The 25,518-nt window shown below is 46.4% G+C and overlaps 1 protein-coding gene and 2 non-coding genes across 3 annotated transcripts; all 3 read right to left on the minus strand.

The window, feature by feature from the left end:
* Positions 1 to 9,644: 9,644 nt before the first annotated feature.
* On the minus strand, positions 9,645 to 9,950 carry LOC124655316 (auxin-induced protein 15A-like). The gene has a single exon (XM_047194234.1). It carries the CDS (start codon positions 9,948 to 9,950, stop codon positions 9,645 to 9,647), a length of 306 nt encoding a protein of 101 aa, XP_047050190.1.
* Positions 9,951 to 11,607: 1,657 nt separating this feature from the next.
* TRNAG-UCC lies at positions 11,608 to 11,679 on the minus strand. Its single transcript has one exon. It is a non-coding gene; the product is annotated as a tRNA-Gly (tRNA).
* A 2,239-nt stretch (positions 11,680 to 13,918) lies between these two features.
* Positions 13,919 to 13,990, minus strand: TRNAG-UCC. The gene has a single exon. It is a non-coding gene; the product is annotated as a tRNA-Gly (tRNA).
* Between the last annotated feature and the right edge of the window lie 11,528 nt (positions 13,991 to 25,518).

Raw genomic sequence — 25,518 nt, forward strand, 5'->3', positions numbered from 1 at the left:
TAGGAGACTCTTAAAATTCTGCCAAAATTCATGCGTGTTCCTCATATATGTACGCAACTTTCATTCAATTTGAGCTTCTTCATCTGAGCATGTTAAGTGCCTCAAAAAAAATTCGTCTTTACGGACTGTTCTGTTTTGACAGATTCTGCCTTTTATTTCGCATTGCCTCTTTTACTGTGTTTGAGTGGATTTCTTTGCTCCATTAAATTTCAGTAACTTTGGGTAATGTCCAGAAGTGTTAAGAATGATTGTGTCCTCTCTGAACATGTGAATTTTTGATTATGCACTAACCCTCTAATGAGATTGTTTTGAGTTTGGTGTGAAGGAAGTTTTCAAGGGTCAAGAGAGGAGGATGATATAATATGATCAAGAAGAGTGAAAAGTCTAAGCTTGGGGATGCCCCCGTGGTTCATCCCTGCATATTTCAAGAAGACTCAAGCATCTAAGCTTGGGGATGCCCAAGGCATCCCCTTCTTCATCGACAACTTATCAGGTCACCTCTAGTGAAACTATATTTTTATTCCGTCACATCTTATGTGCTTTACTTGGAGCGTCTGTGTGCTTTTATTTTTGTCTGTGTTTGAATAAATTTGGATCCTAGCAATCCATGTGTGGGAGAGAGACACGCTCCGCCTTTTCATATGAACACTAGTGTTCTTCGCTTTTACTTTTAATGTTCATGACGAGGTTGAAAACTGCTTCGTTCATTGCTATTTGGTTGGAGACAGAAAATGCTTCATGTGGTGATTGGTATATGGTCTTGAATAATTTGATACTTGGCAATTGTTTTGAGTTCTCAAGTAGATCATGTTTAAGCTCTTGCATCATGTAGTTTAAACCTATTAGTAAAGAACTACCATAGAGCTTGTTGAAATTTGGTTTGCATGATTGGTCTCTCTAAAAGTCTAGATATTTTCTGGTAAAGGTGTTTGAACAACAAGGAGACAATGTAGAGTCTTATAATGCTTGCAATATGTTCTTTTGTAAGTTTTGCTGTACCGGTTCATACTTGTGTTTGCTGCAAACAACCTTGCTAGCCAAAGCCTTGTACTGAGAGGGAATGCTTCTCGTGCATCCAAAACCTTGAGCCAAAACTTATGCCATTTGTGTCCACCATATCTACCTACTATGTGGTATTTCTCTGCCATTCCAAAGTAAATTGCTTGCGTGCTACCTTTAAAATTCCATTCCTTGTCTTTGCAATACATAGCTCATGGGAAAATAGCTTAAAAAACTATTGTGGTATTGAATATGTCGCTTATGTATCTTATTTCTTATAAGTTGCTTGTTGAGTGGTAACCATGTTTCTGGGGACGCCATCAACTGTTATACCTTTGTTGAATATCATGTGAGTTTCTATGCATGTTCGTCTTATCTGAAGTAAGGGTGATTTATCATGATTAAATGGTTTGAGTATGCATATTGTTAGAGAAGAACATTGGGCCGCCAACCAAAGCCATGTATCATGGTGGAAGTTTCGGTTTGGACATTAATCCTCAATCTCTTATGAGTATATTATTTGTTGTTGAATGCTTAAGCATTAAAGAGGAGTCCATTATCTGTTTTCTATGTTGTCCCGGTATGGATGTCCTCAAGATGAGATTTATCAAAATTGAGAATCAAATGCGATCTATCTCCTTGGACCTTTATACAGGTGACATAGAGGTACCCCTTTGTGACACTTGGTTCAAACATATGTAATGCAATGATAATCCATGGAAATCCGAGCTAATTAGGACAAGGTGCGAGCACTATTGGTATTTGATGCATGAGGCTTGCAACTTATAGGATGTTTTATGCATAACACATATGAATTATTACTACCGTTGACAAAATTGTTTCCATGTTTTCAAAATAAAAAGCTCTAGCACATGAGTAATCCCCGCTTCCTCTGCGAAGGGCCTTTCTTTTACTTTATGTTGAGTCAGTTTACCTACTTCTTTCTGTCTTAGAAGCAAACACTTGTGTCAACTGTGTGCATTGATTCTTACATACTTGCTTATTTGCAGTCATCATATTACTTTGTATTGACAATTATCCATGAGATATACATGTTGAAAGTTGAAAGCAACTGCTGAAACTTAAATCTTCCTTTGTGTTGCTTCAAAACCTTAAGAATCTATTGCTTTATGAGTTAACTCTTATGCAAGACTTATTGATGCTTGTCTTGAAAGTACTATTCATGAAAAGTCTTTGCTATATGATTCAGTTGTTTAGTCATTATATTTACCATTGCTTTGAATCACTTCATTCATTTCATATGCTTTACAATAGTATTGATCAAGATCATGTTGGTAGCATGTCACTTAAGAAATTATCCTTGTTATCGTTTACCTACTCGAGGGCGAGTAGGAACTAAGCTTGGGGATGCTTGATACGTCTCCAACGTATCTATAATTTCTTATGTTCCATGCTAGTTTTATGACAATACCTACATGTTTTATTCATACTTTATATCGTTTTGATGCATTTTCCGGCACTAACCTATTAACAAGATGCCGAAGCGCCAGTTCCTGTTTTCTACTGTTTTTGGTTTCAGAAATCCTACACAGGAAATATTATCGGAATTGGACGAAACAAAAGCCCACGACCCTATTTTCCACGGAGTCTTCCAGAACACCGAAGAGGAGTCAAGGAAGGGCAGCAGGGGACCCACACCCTATGGCGGCGCGGGTGGCCCCCTAGCCACGCTGACCTATGGGGAAGGAGCCCCTGGCTCCACCGACATCGCCCCTTCGCCTATATATTCTCTCCGTCGTGAAAACCCTAAAACAATCCGATGATATTCCACGAAGAGTTCCGTAGCCGCCGCCATCGCGAAGACAAGTTTCGGGGGACAGAAGTCTCTGTTCCGGCACGCCGCCGGGATGGGGAAGTGCCCCCGGAAGTCATCTCTGTTCGACACCACCGCCATCTCCATCGCCGCTGCTGTCTCCCATGATGAGGAGGGAGTAGTTCTCCCCCGAGGCTAAGGGCTCTACCGGTAGCTATGTGGTTCATCTCTCTCTCCCATGGTGTGATCTTTATGTGACCATGAGCTTTGTATCACTATTAATCTATGTGCTACTCTAGTGATGTTATTAAAGTAGTCTATTCCTCCTCCATGATGTAAAGTTGACGGTGTGTGCATCATGTAGTACTTGGCGTAGGTTATGATTGTAATCTCTTGTAGATTATGAAGTTAACTATTACTATGATAGTATTGATGCGATCTATTCCCCCTTTCATAGCTATCGTTGACGAGTGTGTATGCTATGTTAGTACTCGGTCTAAATTGCAACGGTCTATTATGCACTCTAGAGGTTACTTTAATATGAACTCCGGATGTTGTGGAGCTTGTTTACTCCGGCTTGAGGTGTGCTTTTATAGCCCTACACAATGAATGGTGTTTGTTATCCAACAAGAGAGTGTTTGAAAGTAGCACAAGCGAAGAGAAGTTATTTATTTATATGATCATTGTTGAGAGTGTCCACTAGTGAAAGTATGATCCCTAGGCCTTGTTTCCAAGCATTGAAACTCCGTTTCCAACAAGTTCTGTTACATGTTTGCTTGCTGCCATTTTTATTTCAGATTGCAATTACTACTTACAATCATCCATATTACTTGTATTTCACTATCTCTTCGCCGAACTAGTGCACCTATACATCTGACAAGTGTATTAGGTATGTTGGGGACACAAGAGACTTCTTGTATCTTAATTGCAGGGTTGCTTGAGAGGGATATCTTTGACCTCTACCTCCCTGAGTTCGATAAACCTTGGGTGATTCACTTAAGGGAAACTTGCTGCTGTTCTACAAACCTATGCTCTTGGAGGCCTAACACTGTCTACAGGAATAGAAGCGTGCGTAGACATCACTAGGACCCTTCATATGTCCTTTATGAGTTCATAAAGTCATGGCTTGGCCAAAGCCATCAAGTATGATAAGAGTTTGTGTCAATCACGTCACCAACTTTCGGAATCCCGAAACTGCATCTGGACTTCACAGTAATTGGGCTTCAAATGAGCTTATGTTGTCCATTTGGGGCGATTTTTTTTATCTAGAAGCATGCTCAAAAAATTTCCTATAACTTTGTGTTACCAAATTTTTCATTGGACGTTGTCTTCGGAGATTTACGTGTCAATTTTTGAAAAGTATTCTGCAGGGATAGATTTGAGGAAACTCGAGATTTCACCATAATAACCGGTTTCCTTCCATATTTTTCTATTTTATACAAAAAAAGTATAAAATAAGAATGATGCACTTTACAACTATTAATAGGTTAGTAGAAATAAATATAATAAAGTTGCATAATAATACTGATCTTGATACAATCTACAAAGTTCATGTATGCATTTTACATGCATCAGTGTGACGCAACAGGGTCTCGACGGAGAACACGACATGTTGGACATGCGTAGGGCGGTGGCGTTGTCTAGCATCGTGGTGGCTTCAACATAAGGTCTAAAAAGGTTTATGTTGAGATTTCTTTCCTAAAGATGGGTTTGCGGAAGATAACATCAACGACTTCAGTAGCATGCACATGCAGTGCATTCTAAGAGTATTTATATCTTGCTTTTTCCGTATATATATCTTGTACTATCATGGTTAGTTTAAGGTTTTGTTGGTGCACCTAGTTAAACCTAACTTATTTAGGTTTTGCACTTGTAGAATAAATGTTAGTTTAATTCTTCATTCTTACCGGACAAATTCGTAATTATTTTTAAAACGCTTATTTACCCCCACCCCCTCTAGGAGACATCTTGTCATTTCAACATGCAAGGCAATAAAGTATGCATGCTCACAAATAAGAAATATGGCATCCTCAATATTATGGGTTATTAGACATTGTTTTTGTGAGGTGGGTAGATATTAAGGTTTCCCCTTAATATTAAATCCTCAGCCTCGCATGTGGAGTTATATCGTGGAAAAGCTCCAAAATGGCATTGATGGCATCATAATGATGCAAACTATTATGTGACATGTTATGATGCCACCGGGCATGTAGTATGTCAAAAGGTTATTCCCGTACTTAAGGTTGTAGAAACATTTTAAATCCCACTCACTACGTTATGAGATGCGGTCGTCTATGTGAGTAACAAGTTAAATGGTGTTGCCAAGATCATTGACACTATGTTTTATGTTGTGAAAGATAGAATTCAGGATCAAGTTTTTAATGTTAAGCACATACATACAATTTGTATGTTCTACAGATCAGTTTCTCGGAGGCTTGTCACTCATTTCATGATTATGCTGCAGGCGTGGGTTGATGGGAGGCCTTTTGATCCTGGATATAAGGACCGCCAAATAAACCAACCCTCATGAAGTCTTATGTTTTCCATTTCGATATAATGATGTATTATGTATAAAGAGGTTCAATGATATTTCATTGGCCATTGCAACACTTTATTTTGGTATATAATTTTTATTAAGAGTGATATCTATGATGTTTATTAACCTTGCAATCAAGGGAGGAGAATGTTGGAGTTTGATATGTCACTTGTAACAAACTAAAAGAAAATGGAGAATCCCACGTACTCACCCTAATTGGAGGCAACAAATATTAACAACTTGGTCCCCGTCCCATCTCTTTAGCGCCTAAGTATAAAAGGGAAATGACTCCGTGTAAACTAACAATCTACATAAAAAGTCATGTCCAGAACCTAGATCCACCGGGTACGGTTTTGATCAACTCTGATGCAGCTCTTTTCGAAGACACCAAAAGTATGGGGGCAGGAGTGGTGATTCGTGATCATCGTGGCCAATGCATTGGTGCTTGTCGCCAACAGCTACAAGGGTTTTCGTCACCTGAGTTTGCTGAAGCTCTAGCTCTACTTCGGGCGGTGTCTCTTGCGAGGGAGAAGGAGTTGGACAAGGTAATCTTTGCGACGGACTGCTTGTCCTTGGTCCAACGTCTGCATTCCTCTACCCTGGATCGCTCTCAGGTGGGCATCCTAGTGGGTGAAATCAAGTCAATGTTTTGTGCCTTCACGGAGGTCTCCTTTGTCCACGTGAAGTGAAATCTCAATGGAGCAGCACATTGTTTAGCTCAGTCTTGTCGTTCTTTTCCTTCTAGTGAGGTTTTTAGTTCTGTCCGGAATGCATCCGTAAAACTCTTTGTATTGATGTTTTTTGATCAATAAAGCGGTATGTTATGTCAAAAAAAAAAAGACTAGATCCAGTTGAGGTGCTAAGGGCATCTCCAACGCGGAGACCCAAACCCAAAAACGGACCCTCCCAGCGTCCGGTTGGGTTAAAACTGCACCCAACGGGGCAACCCATCTTAAAAACGGACCCTCCCAGCGTCCGGTTTGACCCAAAACTGACGCAAATATTGGAGCGATTTGGGTCGAGGCGGACACGAGCGCGCGTCCATTCTGTCCGGCCGGACACGCGTTCTGGCCCATTTGACAGAGAGACAAAACCAACCCAATAGACCCCACATCATTCTCTCTCCTCTGTCCTCCTTTCCCCCATGAAAATTGTTGGTACAGCCGCTGGAGATTGGCTCGCCTCGTGCACTGCCGACGTCGCCTACTCATGGAGCAACCGTCGCCGCCGTCTCCCTTTTTTTCACACCTGCCGGAACTCGCCGGACGTCGAACGGCGGCGGACGGGCCCGCGCGCCCGCGGCGAGCTTGGAGCCGCGCCGGCGACGTCGAACGACGGCGGACAGGGCCGAGCGCCCACGGCGAGGGCGGAGCTCCTCCGGCCGCGCCGGCCACGGGCGTGCACGGGCGGGGGCGTGCGCGGACGGGGCGGGCGGCGCCGGCCGCGGGCGGGGCGGGGCGGGCGAGGGCGGAGCTCCTCCGGCGGCGCCGGCCACGGGCGGGGACGTGCGCGGGCGGGGAGGGGCGGCGCCGGCCACGGGCGGGGCGGGGCGGGCGAGGGCGGAGCTCCTCCGGCGGCGCCGGCCACGGGCGGGAGCGTGCGCGGGCGGGCGGGGCGCCGCCGGCCGCGCCGGCCACGGGCGGGGGCGGGCGGAGGCGTGCGCGGGCGGGGCGGGCGCCGCCGGGCCGGCCACGGGCGGGGACGGAGCTGTGGCATGGCGGGGCAGGGTCCCTGGGCTAGTAGTAGTATAGAGCTGGAGAAGAGGAATAGGAATGCGTCTCACTGCGCGTTGGGGAAAAAATAAAGCCACAGACGTCCTCATCTGTCCGCGTCTCCGGAAGGCGACCCAAACAGCCAAAATCGGACGCAAAAACACGTCCGTTTGGGTCGGCCGGTTGAAGATGCTCTAAGAGAGGCGAAGACCGGTGACCACTGCCGACTACCAGGAGGGTAGTGCCGTGGGCACTGCTGCACATCTTCTTCGACCACATCATGGGTTACACCATGCCTGCATTGAGCAGATATTTTGTTAATGTTATTCTTAATGAGCAATTATTTCTAACCCCAGCTTGAAACAAAAATAAATTCCTTTTTTTACTAGTTCATACCGAACTCAGTGTTCCAGTTTTAGACAAAATTTCGGTTGTTCCCCATGAAATTCAAATATCATTTTAAATCCATCTATCCTATATCTGGACTTAAATACGGATCAGATCCATCGGATCGAAACATGGCCCGTCGTAATAAAAAAACATTCCACTAGCTGCTCCACAATGCCTGAATTGAGCATCCCAGCCGTTGGGCTCCCCACGTCCAAATCCGGCGCTATTTAGCGCCGGATGGATGTAATTTTTAGTCTGGGGAGCCCATTTTTCCTAGCAGCGAGTCTAGAATGGATGTAAGTTTTCGACAAAATACGACGAATTCAGATAAAATGAGCGAAACTCATTTAAACATAAGCAAAATTTAATGGTATTTAACATATATAGGCGAGTTCGTACATAAATAGACCGAATTCGTACATATATTTGAATTCGGTGTTAGGCAAACTAAAAGCGGCCTTCTACATGCCCAAATGGCGGTAGAAGGCCGTGTAGTCGCCGCCGTCGTCGTCGTCGCTGGAGTTGCCAGCGTTCTGGGGCGGCGGCGCCTCGTACCAGCGGCTCGAACCCTGGCCAGGGTCGCCGGCGCGTGGTGGCATCGGTCGGTAGAGGTCGTCGTCGCTGCTCTATTCGAGCTTGATCAGCTCGACGGGCCTGGACGCGGCGTTCCTTGCCGAGGCGGCGAGTCGCCGCGCGGCGGCTAGGTCCAGCAGCCGCCGCTGCTGCTCCGCCTCCTGGCGCTCCCAGTCCCGCCTGGACCACTCCAGCGCGGCGTCGATGGGCAGGGTGTTGTCGGCGGGCACCAGGTCCTGCAGCGACCTGGCGATCGCTTCCTCCATCGCGGCATCCTCCGCGCGCTTTGCCTCCTCCTCGGCGAGCTGGTTGGCGGCGGAGGTGGCGGCGGCCTCCTTCTTCGCGGTCTTCCTCTTTCGCCCGCGCGATGGAGAAGCCGGCGCCGGCTGGTCGCGGATGACGAGGGCGCCGCTGCTGCGCCCTCGTGTCGGCGTCGGAGACGTCGGCTCCTGCTTGACGGGGTATCGCGGCGTCGCCGGCTCCTGCTTGACGGGGTAGCGTGGGGCCGATCCGCTGGACCGAGAGGCGGATCTGGATCCTGACGAGGAGGAGGACGTCCCATCCTCCTCGGCGTCCAGGAACTACCATGTCGACGTGACACGGTAGCCGCCTCCGGCGGTGGCATCCCCAGAACTGGGGAGTTCCCATCCTCGATGTGCGCGAGCACATTGGCGAGGGTTCGGTTAGGCACGCTCCACCACCGGCGGCGGCCGGCGGTGTTGTTCCTTGCCGGAGGAGGAGGAGGGCCGTCATACGGGGTGAGCTCGTGCTCGTACCTGCGCCGGAAGAAGTCGCTCCACGAGTCGTAGTTGTCGGGTAGAAGCACGGATCCGCGTGTTGCTCGTCACTGAGAGTGACGAGCACCGCGTCGATCTCCGCCTCGAGGGCGGCCCGAGTCATCGGCGGCGGTGGGATCGGGACACTGCCCGCGCTGAGTCGCCATCCTCCCGGCGCGCGGAAGTCCGGCGGCGCCGGGTAGCCCGCCATGTGGAGAAGCCGGCCCTCCCATTGGTGGAGAGAGCGGCGGCCGAAGCCATTGTTGACCGCACCATCGTTCGCCATTGTTTGTTCGCCGCTAGCTCTCGCTCGAGGTTGGGGAAGATTGGGGAAGATTGAGCACAGTGAGCGTGGTGAATGCGGCCAGACGCGGTAGTTTCGCGATAAATAGAGGTCGATGCGCGTGAAACCGAGGCGACGACATTAACTCGCCGCGTGGAAACGACGTGTCTGGCGAAGACTGACCGGCGGCAGGCTTTTCCAGCGCGCGGAAGACGATGCGATGATGACGACGACCGGTCTCTCTCGCCGACAAGTTGGGACCACCAGTCGCGCGGGAAACTTTCTCGGCGGTTCCCGCGCTTTTCTCTCGTCCGGAGTCTCCGAGCGCTCCTCGGGGGCTAGGGATGGCCTGAGCTCTCCGGACGGATGAAAGGCCTAATCCAGATAAAATCGAGGAGCCGGGGGCGCGACTAGGCCGTTTTTGTCTATCCGGATAAAAAAGACGTCGTCGGGGAGACGGCTGGAGAGATGCTGTTAGAACATTGGCGCATGCATGCAGACTTGCCACGACGGTAGAAGACAGCTATGTACATAGTGCCACTGCCACGAAAAAAAGGAAAATGAACAAGATCTCCTCGTCGACGGCGAGGAAGAAACGCAATCAATGCCGCCACGACGACGGTGACGACGAGCCCAGGCTGCCGACGAGCTCGACGAAGTCGCTCTCGGAGCACGGTATGGTGATTCCGGAGCCGCCGTGGTGGTCGAAGCCGAACTCCTCCTCCACGCTCTCCAGCAGCGCCACGAACGCCGGGTGCCTGAGGTACGCCGTGGGCACCACGAACCGCGCCCTGGACTCGCCAACGTACACCGCGAAGTGGCCCCTCGGCACGGCGGCGCCGCCCCTCCCGCCTCCGCCCTTGGCCAGGTGGAGCCTCGACATCAGCTGCTGCAGCTTCCCGCCCATGGCAATGACATTCACCTCGCTCGAAAATGGTGCTAGCAGCTTAGCTACTTGTACTAGAGGAAGTGTACTTTGCAGTATTTGCTTCAGCCGTCAAACTAGCTAGCTAGTGTCAGTGTGAGTGTGGATGAGTGGTGGCTAGCTTTGTGTTGCAGTTTGCAGCAGCTCAACAATGCTGTTGCTATATATAGTAGTGGAGTCAATAACTAGTACTATATTTTTCTGCGTGCTGTCAGTTGTTAAACCTCCTGAAGTGGAATTAATTTGTTCTGTTTCGTGTGTGTTGATGACCAAGGAACACTGGCACATGAGTGTTCTCAGGCCTGTAGCTTTCTCGTTAGGATGAGTCCACTTGAGATGACATATGCGGCTAATATGGACACTCGAAAGGTCTAAAGTTGGGCTCTCATATCGTTTCTTGTTGAGTAGTTATGTGTGCTTTTGAAGTGACAAGTTTGCATTTCACAGAAGATTATCATTCGAGCCAGACTTAAAACTGAATATCTGAGCTTGTGGGTTGGTCTCAATCTTAAACCGCAGGGCAAAAACCAATTAACACAAACAAAACAGTAAAGTAGTTTGTTAAATACTCATGACAGTGCACATCCGTACATCCGGAGTGACACAAACTGGCAAAATCTGTTAGTGGGATTCATTTTTTTATCAAATTTTTTTCATCGTCAAGGACTTGCTGAAAGTTTCTGATGATGAACACAAGATGCGTCCACGCTCGATGTGAAGGATATAGACATGGATAACCCGCTTCAGAATTAAGAACCTGTGGCTGTCGTGTGTTCGCGTCACAGCGATCCAACGCCTGCTCCCTCGCGATCGATGCGTTCTCAAAGCCAAGTTGCACGCTCTGCAGCGGCGGTGACAACTGGACAATACAAATGGGCGCGACCCCACGAGCGGCATCCATGGCGAATTCAGCTCGTGTACAATTGCCCAGGGACGGAGACACCGCCGCATGGGCGTCGATCCATCCTCATGTGCTTGACCGCTCGTGGATTTGAACTCAATCATTCGGCGCCAGCAATGGCGGATTAGCAAGAACTTACGACCGATAAGCGCGATCGGGGACTGAGATCAAGGACCGGTGAGTGGATAGAGAGGGGTTCAGACAGCGATGGAGGCTGCCCCAATGGACACCTCCGGCGTCAAGAATTTGATCGGCAGCGGCCCACGGCATCGTCCATGGCGCCCACGGCATCGTCTAGGGCCACCCGCTTCTGCGGCCAGGAATCGCGCAGCGCGCTGCGCGCGCCTCGCGTGGGCGACGGATCGTCTCGTCCCGGCTGAGGTGCGGCGAGCAATGCCGCGAACGAGATCAGATGCACGAACATGCGGGTTGCCGGCGAGATCAGGCACATGATCCGGCACGCTTTTCTGGCAGATTGTTCGTCTCTGGACTTTTGAGGTAGATGGATAGATATTTTTGGTCACCGAGTTGCACGGATTACAGTGCATTTTGTCCTTCTGGTTCGAACAAGCAAAAAAAAAGCCAACAACGGCTATCAAATTGAATTAAAAAAAGGAGCAAACAAAGCAAAAAACGACGATCAAACTGAAGGAAAAAATGAGAGGAACAAAAGAACTGGACAGTGGGCTCGATTGCTATGCATGAGGTACAGAAAAACAAGAGATAGAGATAGAAAAATGCGTCTGCCGGGAGTCGAACCCGGGTCTATTGCTTGGAAGGCAATTATCCTAACCGTTGGACTACAGACGCTGGGATGAATGTACAATCAAGGAGATCATTATTGTTCTAATTACAGTGCTCAAGCTAGTTTATTCACACCAAATCCCTCCTTTTTGTTTCGAGAGTACGACAAGGGCCTAAATATTTTTATACAAAGAAGAATTGAGAATTTCACACCATATTCACACCGAATCTGAAGGCACAAAATTGCAACTAGTAGTGGTTAGTGAACAAATATCTTAGAGTAAGAAGTGCGAATCACGACAAGGTTATTACTCCGATGGGCGATAGGAAGGGCAGGAGAAAATAAAACTTTAGCAAGCTAGCAAAGAAGATGAGCAGATTCGTGTATCTTTGAGCTTAATTAACATGGAGTGTAATCTTCTTTTTACACTTAACTTGAAATGTAATACTACTATTTAGTATTTTCTCCGTTCAAATTAAGTGTCTTGGCTTTGATCTAGATTATTGCATTTTTTCCTTCTATTTGGAATAAATAATAATAATAAAAAAGCTAACAACTGCTATCAAATTGAAAGCAAAAAAAAAACATCGATGAGATTGAAGGAAAAAATCTTTATTATTAAATTGTAATAGGTGGTGATGGTATGCCTACATGGACCAAAATTTCCTCTAGCATGTAAAAGCTTCAGACCAACTCGAATCATTCATGCAACCTAGCTCAGTCCCGATAGGAAAAATGATCCGATCGGGAGGAGAAAATAACCAGTCGCACACAGCCTAGACAACTCCATCCCGATAAAAAAAATCAGTCGGTGGCGATGGGAAAGGCAGAAGATAATAAAACTATAGCAAGCTGGTTGCTAATGCTAGCAAAGAACACGAGCAGATTCATTTATCTTTGAGCTTAATAACCCGAAGCGTAACGACTTTTAACTTAACATGAAGTCTAATTGTAATCTTCATTACTTTCTCCGTTTTAAATTAAATGTCCCATCTTTGATCAAGATTGATGCATTTTGTCCTTCTGTTTGGAAGAATAAAAAGCCAACAATGGCGATCGAATTGAAGGACAAAATAATCAAACTAGGGCAATTAAATTGAAGGAAAAAAAGCAACAACGACAGTCAAAATTGAAGGGAAAAAGATGAACCAGAGAATGCCTTTTTTCAAATTAATGCGAGCAAACTCGAATCATTCATGCAACCCAGCTCAGTCCCGATAGGAAAAATGATCCGATCGAGAGGAAAAAAGAACCAGTCGCACACAACCTAGACAACTCCATCCCGATCATAAAAATAATCAATCGATGGCGATGGGAAAGGTAGAAGACAATAAAACTATAGCAAGCTAGTTGCTAATGCTAGCAAAGAACATGAGCAGATTCATTTATCTTTGAGCTTAATAACCCGAAGCGTAATGACTTTTAACTTAACATGAAGTCTAATAGTAATCTTCGGTACTTTCTCCGTTTTAAATTAAATGTCTCATCTTTGATCAAGATTGGTGCATTTTCCTGTCAAAAAAAAAAGATTGGTGCATTTTGTTCTTCTGTTTGGAAGGAAAAAAAGCCAACAATGGCGATCGAATTGAAGGACAAAATAAGCAAACTAGGGCAATCAAACTGAAGGAGAAAAAAGCAACAACGACAGTCAAAATTTAAGGGAAAGTACGTACAAGAGAATGCCTTTTTTCAAATAAATGAGAGCAAACTGCGTCCGCCGGGAGTAACATGAAGTCTAATAGTAATCTTCGGTACTTTCTCCGTTTTAAATTAAATGTCTCATCTTTGATCAAGATTGGTGCATTTTCCTGTCAAAAAAAAAAAAGATTGGTGCATTTTGTTCTTCTGTTTGGAAGAAAAAAAAGCCAACAACGGCGATCAAATTGAAGGACAAAATAAGCAAACTAGGGCAATCAAACTGAAGGAGAAAAAAGCAACAACGACAGTCAAAATTTAAGGGAAAGTACGTACAAGAGAATGCCTTTTTTCAAATAAATGAGAGCAAACTGCGTCTGCCGGGAGTAACATGAAGTCTAATAGTAATCTTCGGTACTTTCTCCGTTTTAAATTAAATGTCTCATCTTTGATCAAGATTGGTGCATTTTCCTGTCAAAAAAAAAAAGATTGGTGCATTTTGTTCTTCTGTTTGGAAGAAAAAAAAGCCAACAACGGCGATCAAATTGAAGGACAAAATAAGCAAACTAGGGCAATCAAACTGAAGGAGAAAAAAGCAACAACGACAGTCAAAATTTAAGGGAAAGTACGTACAAGAGAATGCCTTTTTTCAAATAAATGAGAGCAAACTGCGTCTGCCGGGAGTCGAACCCGGGTCTATTGCTTGGAAGGCAATTATCCTAACCGTTGGACTACAGACGCTGTGTTGAAGGCTTCCTCAAAAAGATGCTAATTATTCTAATTACACCGACCAAGTTAGGCTATTCACACTGAATTCAAGGCTGATTATCAGAGTTGAGAATTTCCACAAAACTATAGTGATTTCGTGAGAGGAGGAACATTTTTAAAGTTAGTAAATTGCAACCAGTAGTGGTTAGTGAACACATATCTTAGAGTGAGCACCACGAGGCCACGACCAGTTAATACTCTGATGCAAGAATCGGTCTTGCACCTCCTTTTCAAATGCCATTTCACTATAGGCATGGCTTGGTCTCGTTGATATTAAACCACAAGATTGGGTCACTTTTCAAAGTGTGAAAGGTTGGTGGAGAGGGGCTATTCACAAGTGGAGTCAATCGGATGGCCCTAGCTTCCATGGCAATGCTTGTCTCATGGAAAGTTTCAAAGGAAAAAAAAACGAGTGGGTGTTTATAGACAACTCAGAGATCGAAGAAGAGGTGAATATGTGGAGTTTGGTCGGGGCTAAGGAAATTACTAACATTATGCCACGAGAGTAGGTTAATTTGTATTTTGTCCTTGACTGCTTTTGTCAAGACTTGGTTTGTAAGACCTCTTGAAACTTCACCTTAATCAATAAAAATGATAAGTCTTTTTCCTTGTTTCAGAAAATTACTCTCATGGTCGACCTGAAGGATGTGAGACAATAAAACTTTAACAACTTGGCTGCTAGCAAAGAAGATAGAGCGGATTGTGTATCTTAAACTATCCACTATGTGCAGGAAAAGCGGTTTAGAGAGGCCTATGACGCGGCCTGATACATAGTAGAACATCGATCTTTGTTGTTTGATAACATAAGGGACACAAAAATTGGTTTGGTTCAACGCCTAGGATAGCTGACACATGGAAAGAAGAAGCCAATCACATGCACACTTTTTAGAAAGTGGTCCCCACATTTACTGTCACAAGCGGCTCAATATATAGCAGCAGAATCGGGTCAAATTGTTCTTTTACTTGAATCGCACCACCGTAGGGCATGGTCTTAGGGAAAACCTCTTTTGTAGTATGGGCTACATGTAGCCTGGTTTTTTTTTTTCAAAAAATTTAAAACTTTTGACTTTGTAGTTCCAGAATTTTTTTTAAAAAATACATAGATATAGAGAATGTTGGAATCTATCAATTTGTAAATTTTCAGATTGAAATATGGTGCATTTTGTCCTCAGTAAAAATGACAAAATGTCACAAAATGACAAAACTATAGTGTACTATTTATTAATTACTATTCACCAATGATAAAATCAAGATTCGTTAATTTTGTTGACTCCAAAATATAACATATTCATTTTGAAATTTACACATATGTAGATTACAATATTATATATATCATGAAAAAATTTCAATTTTTTTGACATGTTCATAATAAAATTTTCATAGATTCAAAAAATGGCCTACGTGTAGTTTGGCCTACGTATCGCCACTCTCATGGTCTTAGAGCTTAATTTACATGAAGCATAAAGGTAGTAAACCTTGGGAGAGTACTTAACACGAAGCTAATAACCTGGAGCTCTGAGCACACATGAGCGTCGGTCACCGTACGTGCTGCTCGGGACATGCCATGTGTCTCCGAAGGGAAACACAAGTACCCCCATGAACGCATGGCCGCTCATTTCTTCCCGGAGGAGAGGCAGAGCACCGTCCAAAACGAGAACTGCAGTGGCAATCGACCACTGTGCAGATGCCTACTTGTCCCTTCAATACCAAGTTGACAAACGACAATCGCTGTGTATTCATGCACGGAGGCGGGAGGGTTCGGTGTATGATCCAGTTCACATGAGCCATTACTCGTGTGTCAAGTCTGAATCTGCCGGCCGCTAGATTAGATCGGCACACAGTTGTGGTACACAAGAACGTTACAAATTGAGTGCTCTGCGTGCCATTCGGACAGCACCACGGCAAAGCCTGTCTGCTCCTTAAACTCGTTCTCGGTTTAAAATTCTAAAAATACTCAGGCTTAATCATTCAACCAAGTTGCACATTTTTCAGCCTATGCTGTGCAAATTTGGGTCTGGAGACGTATAGTTTTATGTCGATGCCGACCCAGCCAGTTAGGCATGGAAATTGGTTTAGTTCTTTTTTACTTTTCTCGATCGAGAGTGAATTTTCAACGTCTTAAGAACAAGGTCGCCCGGAATTTAGTAACTTGAAATGGAAATATAGTCATCACAGCCGGTCACACCGCTCTGGTTACATCGGTTATTATACCCCCAAGCCATCTATCACTTGATGCCGACCCGGCCGGTTAGGCATGGAAATTGGTTTAGTTCTATTCTTTTTCTTGGCTGAGAGTGATTTTTCAACGTCTTAAGAACAAGGTCGCCCGGAAATTAGTAAATTCAGATGGAAATATAGTCACCACAGCCGGTTGCTCCGCTCTAGTTACATCGGTGATTATACCCTCAAGCCATCTATCACTTGACACTCGTTATTGTACCTCCGGGCACCATTGCTTATATCAACAAGTTATAGAGGGCCTTTGTTTTTGTCAGTTAAGGACAAAACCACCAGCGTACAATGCAAAGTAAATCGGGAAACGGTGTGTCGTCCCAAGGTGCTCGGAGGCCTTGGTGTCCTCCACAATGATAAGTTTGCAAGGGCACTAAGATTGAGTTGGCCATGGCTAGAGTCAAATCATAACAATAAAATTTCGATGGCTTCGGAAAATCCTTGCACCCCCGAGGACATGAGCTTATTCTATACCACCACCTCCATCAAGGCCGGCAATGAGCAAACAACTCCCTTTTGGGAGGCTCCTTGGCTACATGGGAAGGCTTAGAAGGACATTTCCCTTCTAATTTTCTCAATATCCAAGAGATCGAAGCCATGGAGTATCAAGAAAACCATGAAGAACAATGCTTGGATTGGCAAGATCAACATGAATGAAGTTGTCTCCTTCAACCACGCCGCTCAATACGCCGAGCTTTGGATGCAACTTACTCATATCCAACGCGAGAGCAAAGTGGAGGACAACAAAACTTGGAAGCTATCCTCAAATGGGGAATACATGATGGCAGCGGCCTACAAGGCGTAATTCCTTGGGGTCACATGTACCAACATGAATGAAAAAGTGTGGAAGGTTTAGGCACCACCAAATATAAAATTATATGTTTGGTTCGTCGTAAAAAAACAAGCTTTGGATGGCCGACCGGTTAGCAAAACGTGGAAGACCGAATTGTGGAGTTTGCCCCCGGCCTATGCTAATTGCCACTACACCATGCTCATTTGGGGTTTCATCAAAGATTGGGTCTGGCTTGATGCTCTTTATATTCAACAATGGCCGGCCTTATGATAGATGGTGGATTAAGATGGCGTATGGATTAACTCTGAATCTTGCTTTGCTTACTTCATGAAAATTTTGGAACTAGCGCAATACAGGCGTCTTCCATAACAAGCACGCCCCTCCTTTAGCCATCCTCAACAAGATTAAGAGATAAGCTAAACTTTGGGTGATGGCGGGTACCAAACCAAACGTTTCAGTGACCTGATGCCGTGAGACAAATTGCCTTGTGATTTTATCTTCTACTTTTTATTTTTTCAAACTCCATCTTAAATAATAGATTGGAGCAAAGTTTTTGCTCCCGTTTAAAAAATAATATGGCGCGACCTAGCTGGCATGTATCTTGGAATGTGCTCGTTAGTCGTTACACTGCTTGACGGTTGGAGACTTGCAAGAGAGCATATCACCACTGAAATGAGTAATGAGTGATATAGTTTTGCACCGGCAAAACTATGGGCTTAATAAACAGCAAGATAGGTATAGAATATTGTACATCATCTGCCAGCTCAAAGCTCATTATGTATCATGTGAATTCTTGATACAACTGCTCCTTTCTGGAAACCAGGGGCTCTTGCTTCAGCTCGGCAAAACGCTTGACACAGTAGTACCGTAGTGGATGCCCAACTTATGGGAATAATATAACCGAATTCGCATTTTAACACCATAAGACCTTGCATCTATTTCATGGCTGCCAAGAGACATGATTAAGCCATCTTCATCTATCTTGGAAAATAAATCACTGTCTGTCCTCTAGTTGTGAGAACTCTTACTCTGAATCTGAACTCCATGGCACATGAAGTAGACTAACAAAGAATGATGTATTCTGAATCTGAAGTACCGTCTATCATGCTAGTATGACGTTGTAAAATACTACTGTCAGTCAGGGAGAATCTTGAAGTGGGCAAGTGAGCTGACATGTAACTGAACCACTGACACTGAATGCGATTAAGTAGGTATGTAAGTGTGCTCCATATTCTTTCACAAAAAAAAAAGTGTGCTCCATATTACCTCACTGAAGCATGATAATGTCAATATCAATGCTACGAACCAAAACCTTTGTCCTCCGGCAAAATAGAAAAATGTCAGATCGATCCGAAGGAAATTGCAATTTGATAAGACGAGAAGAGCAGACTTTACTTATTCCCATCAATATAATTTGCAAGGGGTTAATCCTTAGTTACAGAGAAATGTAATGAGACCTTCAGAAAATTAGTACATCAACTAGTAATTTACAAGGGGTTCAAGGATTCAAGCAGACGCCAACGCCATAGTACATGTGTTAAACATCATGTAATACAAGAGTTTGTAAGTGCTACGTGTGGGGCTTTTCCACACCTATATAAACACGCACCCCGGCCCAGGAAGAGGGTACGGTTCCAACCCTAGCAAATTAACATGATATCAGAGCTGCCTCCTCCCATAGCGTAAGAGCAGCCGCCGCTTCGAAACCTCACCCGCCGGTGATCCTCTCGCTGGTGAAGGACCAAAAACCATCAAACAAAAGCCAGAAAAACCAGATACACAAAACCTCTCCGATCGCCCCTCGCCATCGAGAGCCCAAGAAAACACCACTTCGATCTCCGATCGCCTTCTGCCATCGTGAGTCACAAAACCTAGATCGACAAAACCAAAAACCACAAGAAAACCCTAGCCCGACTGCACGTTTGCCGTCGCCAATCACATCATCATCATGTCGGTGTCAACTTCACATCGCCGACTACTGCAGCAGCGAGCCTGATCGCTGCTCTTGGATCGCCACCATCAGAGAAGCTCTCTCGGGACAACCACCTTTTCTGGAAGACCCAGGTTCTGCCGGCCTTTCATTGTGCGCAGGCCATGGGCCTCCTGGATGGCATCGATTCTGCACCGCCTGCTACCGAGGAGATAGAAGATACGGACAAAAACAAGATTCAAGTCCCAAGCCGAGCCTATGTGTAGGATAACGTTGCATAGAAAACAAAAAATTTCCTACCGCAAACACGCAATCCAAGCCAAGATGCAATCTAGAAGACGGTAGCAACGAGGGGGTATCGAGTCTCACCCTTGAAGAGATTCCAAAGCCTACAAGATGAGGCTCTTGTTGCTGCGGTAGACGTTCACTTGCCGCTTGCAAAAGCGCGTAGAAGATCTTGATCACGATCGGTTCCGGCGCCACGAACGGGCAGCACCTCCGTACTCGGTCACACGTTCGGTTGTTGATGAAGACGACGTCCACCTCCCCCGTTCCAGCGGGCAGCGGAAGTAGTAGCTCCTCTTGAATCCGACAGCACGACGACGTGGTGTCGGTGGTGGTGGAGAAGTCCGGCGGAGCTTCGCTAAGCGTGCGGGAACTATAGAGGAGAGAGGGCGGCTAGGGTTTGGGAGGGGGCGCCGGCCATCTAGTGGTGCGGCCACCTTGTGGTGCTTGGGGGTGGCCGGCCCCCTCCCTTGGCCCCTCATTATATAGGTGGATCCCCAAGTGTTGGTGTCCAAGTCTTCGAATAAGACCCGAATCAAAAACCTTCCATAAGAGGGAAACCTAGCCCAACTAGGACTCCCACCCAAAGGTGGGATTTCCACCTCCCATGTGGGGGGTGGCCGGCCCCCTATGGTGGAGTCCACTTGGGACTCCACCCCATCTAGGGCTGGCCGGCCATGGAGGTGGAGTCCCATGTGGACTCCACCTTCCTTGGTGGTTTCTTCCGGACTTTTCTAGAACCTTCCATAGAACCTTCCGCGACATTTTAATTCACATAAATGACATCCTATATATGAATCTTATTCTCCGGACCATTCCGGAACTCCTCGTGATGTCCGGGATCTCATCCGGGACTCCGAATAAATATTCCAACTCCATTCCATATTCAAGTACTACCATTTCAACATCCAACTTTAAGTGTGTCACCCTACGGTTCGTGAACTATGCGGACATGGTTGAGTACTCACTCCGACCAATAACCAATAGCGGGATCCGGAGATCCATAATGGCTCCCACATATTCAACGATGACTTTAGTGATCGAATGAACCATTCACATACGATACCAATTCCTTTTGTCACGCGATATTTTACTTGTCCGAGGTTTGATCTTCGGTATCACTCCATACCTTGTTCAACCTCGTTTCTCGACAAGTACTCTTTACTCGTACCGTGGTATGTGGTCTCTTATGAACTCATTCATATGCTTGCAAGACATTAGACGACATTCCACCGAGAGGGCCCAGAGTATATCTATCCGTCATCGGGATGGACAAATCCCACTTGTTGATCCATATGCCTCAACTCATACTTTCCGGATACTTAATCCCACCTTTATAGCCACCCATTTACGCAGTGGTGTTTGGTGTAATCAAAGTACCTTTCCGGTATAAGTGATTTACATGATCTCATGGTCATAAGGACTAGGTAACTATGTATCGAAAGCTTATAGCAAATAACTTAATGACGAGATCTTATGCTACGCTTAATTGGGTGTGTCCATTACATCATTCATATAATGATATAACCTTGTTATTAATAACATCCAATGTTCATGATTATGAAACTAATCATCCATTAATCAACAAGCTAGTTTAAGAGGCATACTAGGGACTTCTTGTTTGTCTACATATCACACATGTACTAATGTTTCGGTTAATACAATTATAGCATGATATATAAACATTTATCATAAACATAAAGATATAAATAATAACCACTTTATTATTGCCTCTAGGGCATATCTCCTTCAGTCTCCCACTTGCACTAGAGTCAATAATCTAGTTTACATTTGTAAAGATATAACACCTTGGCCTTCCGGTGCTTTATCATGTATTGCTCACGGGAGAGGTTTTTAGTCATCGGATCTGACATGCTCAGAAACGTATGTATTTTGTAATTCATTTGCGTCTCAAAGTATCACTCATTTCCAAATGAGTTGGCATTTAAATATGTTTGATCTTCTGGTGGAACCTTAATTCCGCTGTCTGAAATATGTCACTAATATTGTCACACACAATATAGTTTCAAAGTTCTGACTCTGTTGGAACTACACCAAGTTCTCAAAGAACCTCTTGACTTAACATCCTTTGTCATTGTCAAAATAATGACATACTCTGCCTTCTTTTGTAGAATCCGTCACAATATTTAGAACTCTTCTAAATCTAGCATAGACAACTTCTAGCTCATTGTGCTACCTTTTAAACAACACTTAGTCTAATTTGAGATTGAAATTATATTTTATATGTGACAAAACCAATATCGGTGTAACACCTTACAGCGATTTGTTTGTCATTTCTTCATACAAAAATATATATATATACATCCTTAGTTCTTCTAAAGTACTCAAGGATATTCTTATTGTCGTCCAATGATCATCATATGAATCATTCTGGTATATGCTCATAACACTTTATAACACATGATATCTGATTGTGTACATATTATTCGTGATCACTCATGTGTTTTTACTCATTGAGTGTCAGATACACTCAAGTCTTGTTAAACCTTCTGTTATCACCAAGATTTGACCAAGTCGGAGGTGGGCCGCAGTCAAGATGGGCTTAAGGAAATATACGTGGAAAATTACATGAATCGGCCTTTTATACCAAGTTGGGCTTAATTGCCCGTGTATCTGTAACATATTAGATCGCATTTTAGTTTAGAGATAGAATCTTACTCGTGCACGGTTTAGTGCACGCCCACATTAGAAAGTCCCCTGGACTATAAATATGTACCTAGGGTTTATGGAATAAACAACAACTCACGTTCAACCCCAAAACAAACCAATCTCGGCGCATCGCCAACTCCTTCATCTCGAGGGTTTCTATCAGGTAGCGACATGCTGCCTAGATCGCATCTTGCGATCTAGGCAGCACAAGCCCCACGTTGTTCATGCGTTGCTCGTACTCGAAGCGTTTTTGATGGCGAGCAACGTAGTTATCATTAGATGTGTTAGGGTTAGCATTGTTCTTCGTTTAAGCATGCTTACGTAGTGCAACCCTTGCATATCTAGCCGCCCTCACGCCTGTCTCAGGCGTGGGGCGGCACCGCTTGATCATTATTTAGTAGATCTGATCCGTTACGATTGCTCCTTGTTCTACAAGGATTAGTTTAATATCTGCAATAGTTAGGCCTTACAAAGGGGGAGGATCCAGGTGGCACGTGGGGTGGCGTTCGCAAGTCCTAAACGGGATGTTCCTAGGATCAACTTCATGTTGGTTTTCCGGCCTTGTTTAGGATCGGCTTACGAGCACCGTGCGTGGCCGCAAGGCCCAACCTCGGAGTAGGATGATCCGATTATGCGGTGAAAACCCTAAATCGTCGTAGATCTCATTAGCTTCATCTTGATCAAGCGGGACCACCAAGTATTCGTGCACCCCGTACGGATCATGGGTGGATCGGCTCTTTGAGCCGATTCACGGGATAACTCGAGAGCCGATCGAGGCTCGTATTTAACGTTTACATGTATGCCCTGCAGAAACTAAGCGAGGCATCCTCATCACCTTCCCGACCAGGTATAGGTCGGGTGGCACGCCCTTGCACTTCGCAACGCCGCGTGTGACCGGAAGAGCATTGCGGGCCGTCGCTCGGAGGGGTCTCAGCCAGCCGCAGCTCTAGGCTCTTCCCGGCTCTACGGTGTTGACAAGGCCGCTGCCCGCCGGTGGGTTTTGGCGAGTCAACACATTTCGGCACGCCCGGTGGGACATATCGTCTACATCAACCACATCGCCATCTACATCCGAGATGGCGGACGGCACGCCGCGATCACCTACGGGGATCCGCCCGACGACCTCAAGAAGCAATACAACGAGATCAAGGCTACCCTCGAAGCCGACCTCATCGGCTCTTTTCGGAGAACCCGTTCCGGTGGCATCGGATGGAAGGGGTTCTCACCGCAAGGTGCGCTCGATGGGATAGACCTCTCTACCCCGTCGGAGGAACGTACCGGGGGTGCACGGCGAGGAGATCAACTACTCGGTGGCTCATTCACTACACCGCCACTCTGAGAACTTGGTCAACGTGTTGGAGCGTGTCGCTCTGCGCGTGATCCAGGAGATCATGAGCCACCAGTACTCGCCGTCAGGACCAGCTCTCGGGACTCATCAAGGAGAGTTGCCATTCCAGTCCCGTCCACCGCTGCCATATGCGTTGGCAGCACACTGCTGAAGTGCCGACTACACCGGCATTCCTCGTCTACGGGATTGGTGGCGACCCTAGTGACTACCGAGTTCTTAATGGAGGCGCCTAAGGAGATCCCCCATGGATACGCGTGCATGTATGTGCCGGATTGTGGTGGCTGGGCACTCACAAACCAGGCCACAACATCGGGGACTCCGGCGAAGACGAAGGAACGTCGGCGACAGAGAAGACGTGGCTAACTAAATACGCCACACCGACGAAACTCCCGAGCCCAGCTCCCGCAGATGGCTCAGAGCTGGAAAAGCAAACATGGCAGGCCAAGTACGCCACCCCGGCGAATCTTCAGAGTGCAACTCCTACGGCCAGCACGGCGGATCGGATCGGTACCATGCCGAGAGACCAATTCGGCATGATGCCGAAAAGAAGGAGCGATCGGCTATTCCAAGCTGTACCCCGACGATTACGAGATGATCCCGCTGCCACCTAAATATCGGCTCCACGACTTCTCCAAATTCGGTGGATCGGATGGCTCCAGCTCCATCGAGCACGTCGGCCGATATTTGGCTCAATTAGGACCGGCTTCGGTGTCGGATCAGCTACGCGTGAGGCTCTTTTCACGGTCCCTCACGGGATCGGCTTTTGGATGGTACACTTCTTTGCCAGCAAACTCCATCCGAGTCTTGGAAGCAATTGGAAGAACAGTTCCATATGCAATACCATTCGAAGCTTCCGAGTCCGGCATTGCCGATCTAGCACAACTACGTCGAAGCGCGGGAAACGGTGACGGAATACATCCGGCGCTTCAGGAATCTTAGGAACCGATGTTATTCGGTTCGTATAACCGAAAAGGAAGCGATCGAGTTGGCGATAGCAGGCCTTGCAACACAGCTCAAGGACATGGCCTCCCAAGCAGATTATCCCTCGCCGGCGCACATGGTTCGAAACTATCGGCATATGAACAGCGCCACCCCGACCTGTACCAAGACAAGTTCAAGCGTGCAGTAGTTATGGTCGATACAGAGGAAGATGAAGTGCCTGCGGGAGACCAAGAAATAGCAGTGGCTGAGTGGACTCGGGGAGGAACCCCCGTGGCCTGCAAATGGGTAAAGCCACCGGGGCCGCCCAGGGGATTTGATTTTGACGTAACCAAGACTGAACAGATCTTCGACCTCCTGCTCAAGGAGAAACGAGTTGACGGTTCCTGAAGGTCTCAAGTTCCCCACGGCAAAAGAGCTAAACGGAAAGCCATACCGCAAATTCCACAACTCGCTTTCCCATGCCACCAACGACTGCCGGGTGTGGCGTCGGCACATCCAAGCGGCGATAGAGAAGGGGCGGCTAATTTTCAACCAGTACGCCATGAAGGTCGACACCCAACCCTTCCCCGCCGTTAACATGGTGGAAATCACCCACCCTGAAGGTTGCCGGCCGGGTCCCTCGTTCAGCATCAACATGGTAGGACTTGGAAACCACTCTGGCAAAGATGGAGATGAGGGCAGCTGCTCTCATAGCAAGGATACAGAGGAGGCCGCTCCACGCGATCGGCTCCGTCATGATGGCAAGCGCTATGTCACGAGAGGGAGAGGTGAAGAATATAAGATATCGGCGACCCCTCTCGATCACCTCCTCAACAAATATGTGAGTCGGTATGACCAACGCCGACGGTCCGATTACGATGATAGAGGAGATCGTCGGCTAGAGAAGCCGGAAGATATCGTCGGCGAGGATCGCGATGAGGAGGAGCACGAGCGCTGTGCCACGGAAGCATCAAGGGAGCAAGATGACAACGCCAGACATTGGGACTGCCCCTTCTTCAGACACTGCTGGGATTCAGGAATGAGCCGATTGCCCACAATCGGCAATTGCCCGAATGCAATCGAGAAAAGAAGGAGGCAGCCAACGTGTCCGTGTTCGAGCGCCTAGGGCCTCTCCCGCCACAAAGCAAACGCGGCTGAGTCACCTCGTTGGGCAGATCTTGAGGATTCGGAAGACGAGGGAGAAGTGGAAGAAGATAGGTACCACCGGCCAAGGTGGTGCCCCGACGGACTCAGCCGTTCCCAAAAGCGCGGGGTTCAGCGATTGCGCGGCCCTGGAGGAAGCCGAAAGGTTGTACCGCATA

Source organism: Lolium rigidum, chromosome 1 (assembly GCF_022539505.1).
Source record: "Lolium rigidum isolate FL_2022 chromosome 1, APGP_CSIRO_Lrig_0.1, whole genome shotgun sequence".
Classification (NCBI taxonomy): Eukaryota; Viridiplantae; Streptophyta; class Magnoliopsida; order Poales; family Poaceae; genus Lolium; species Lolium rigidum.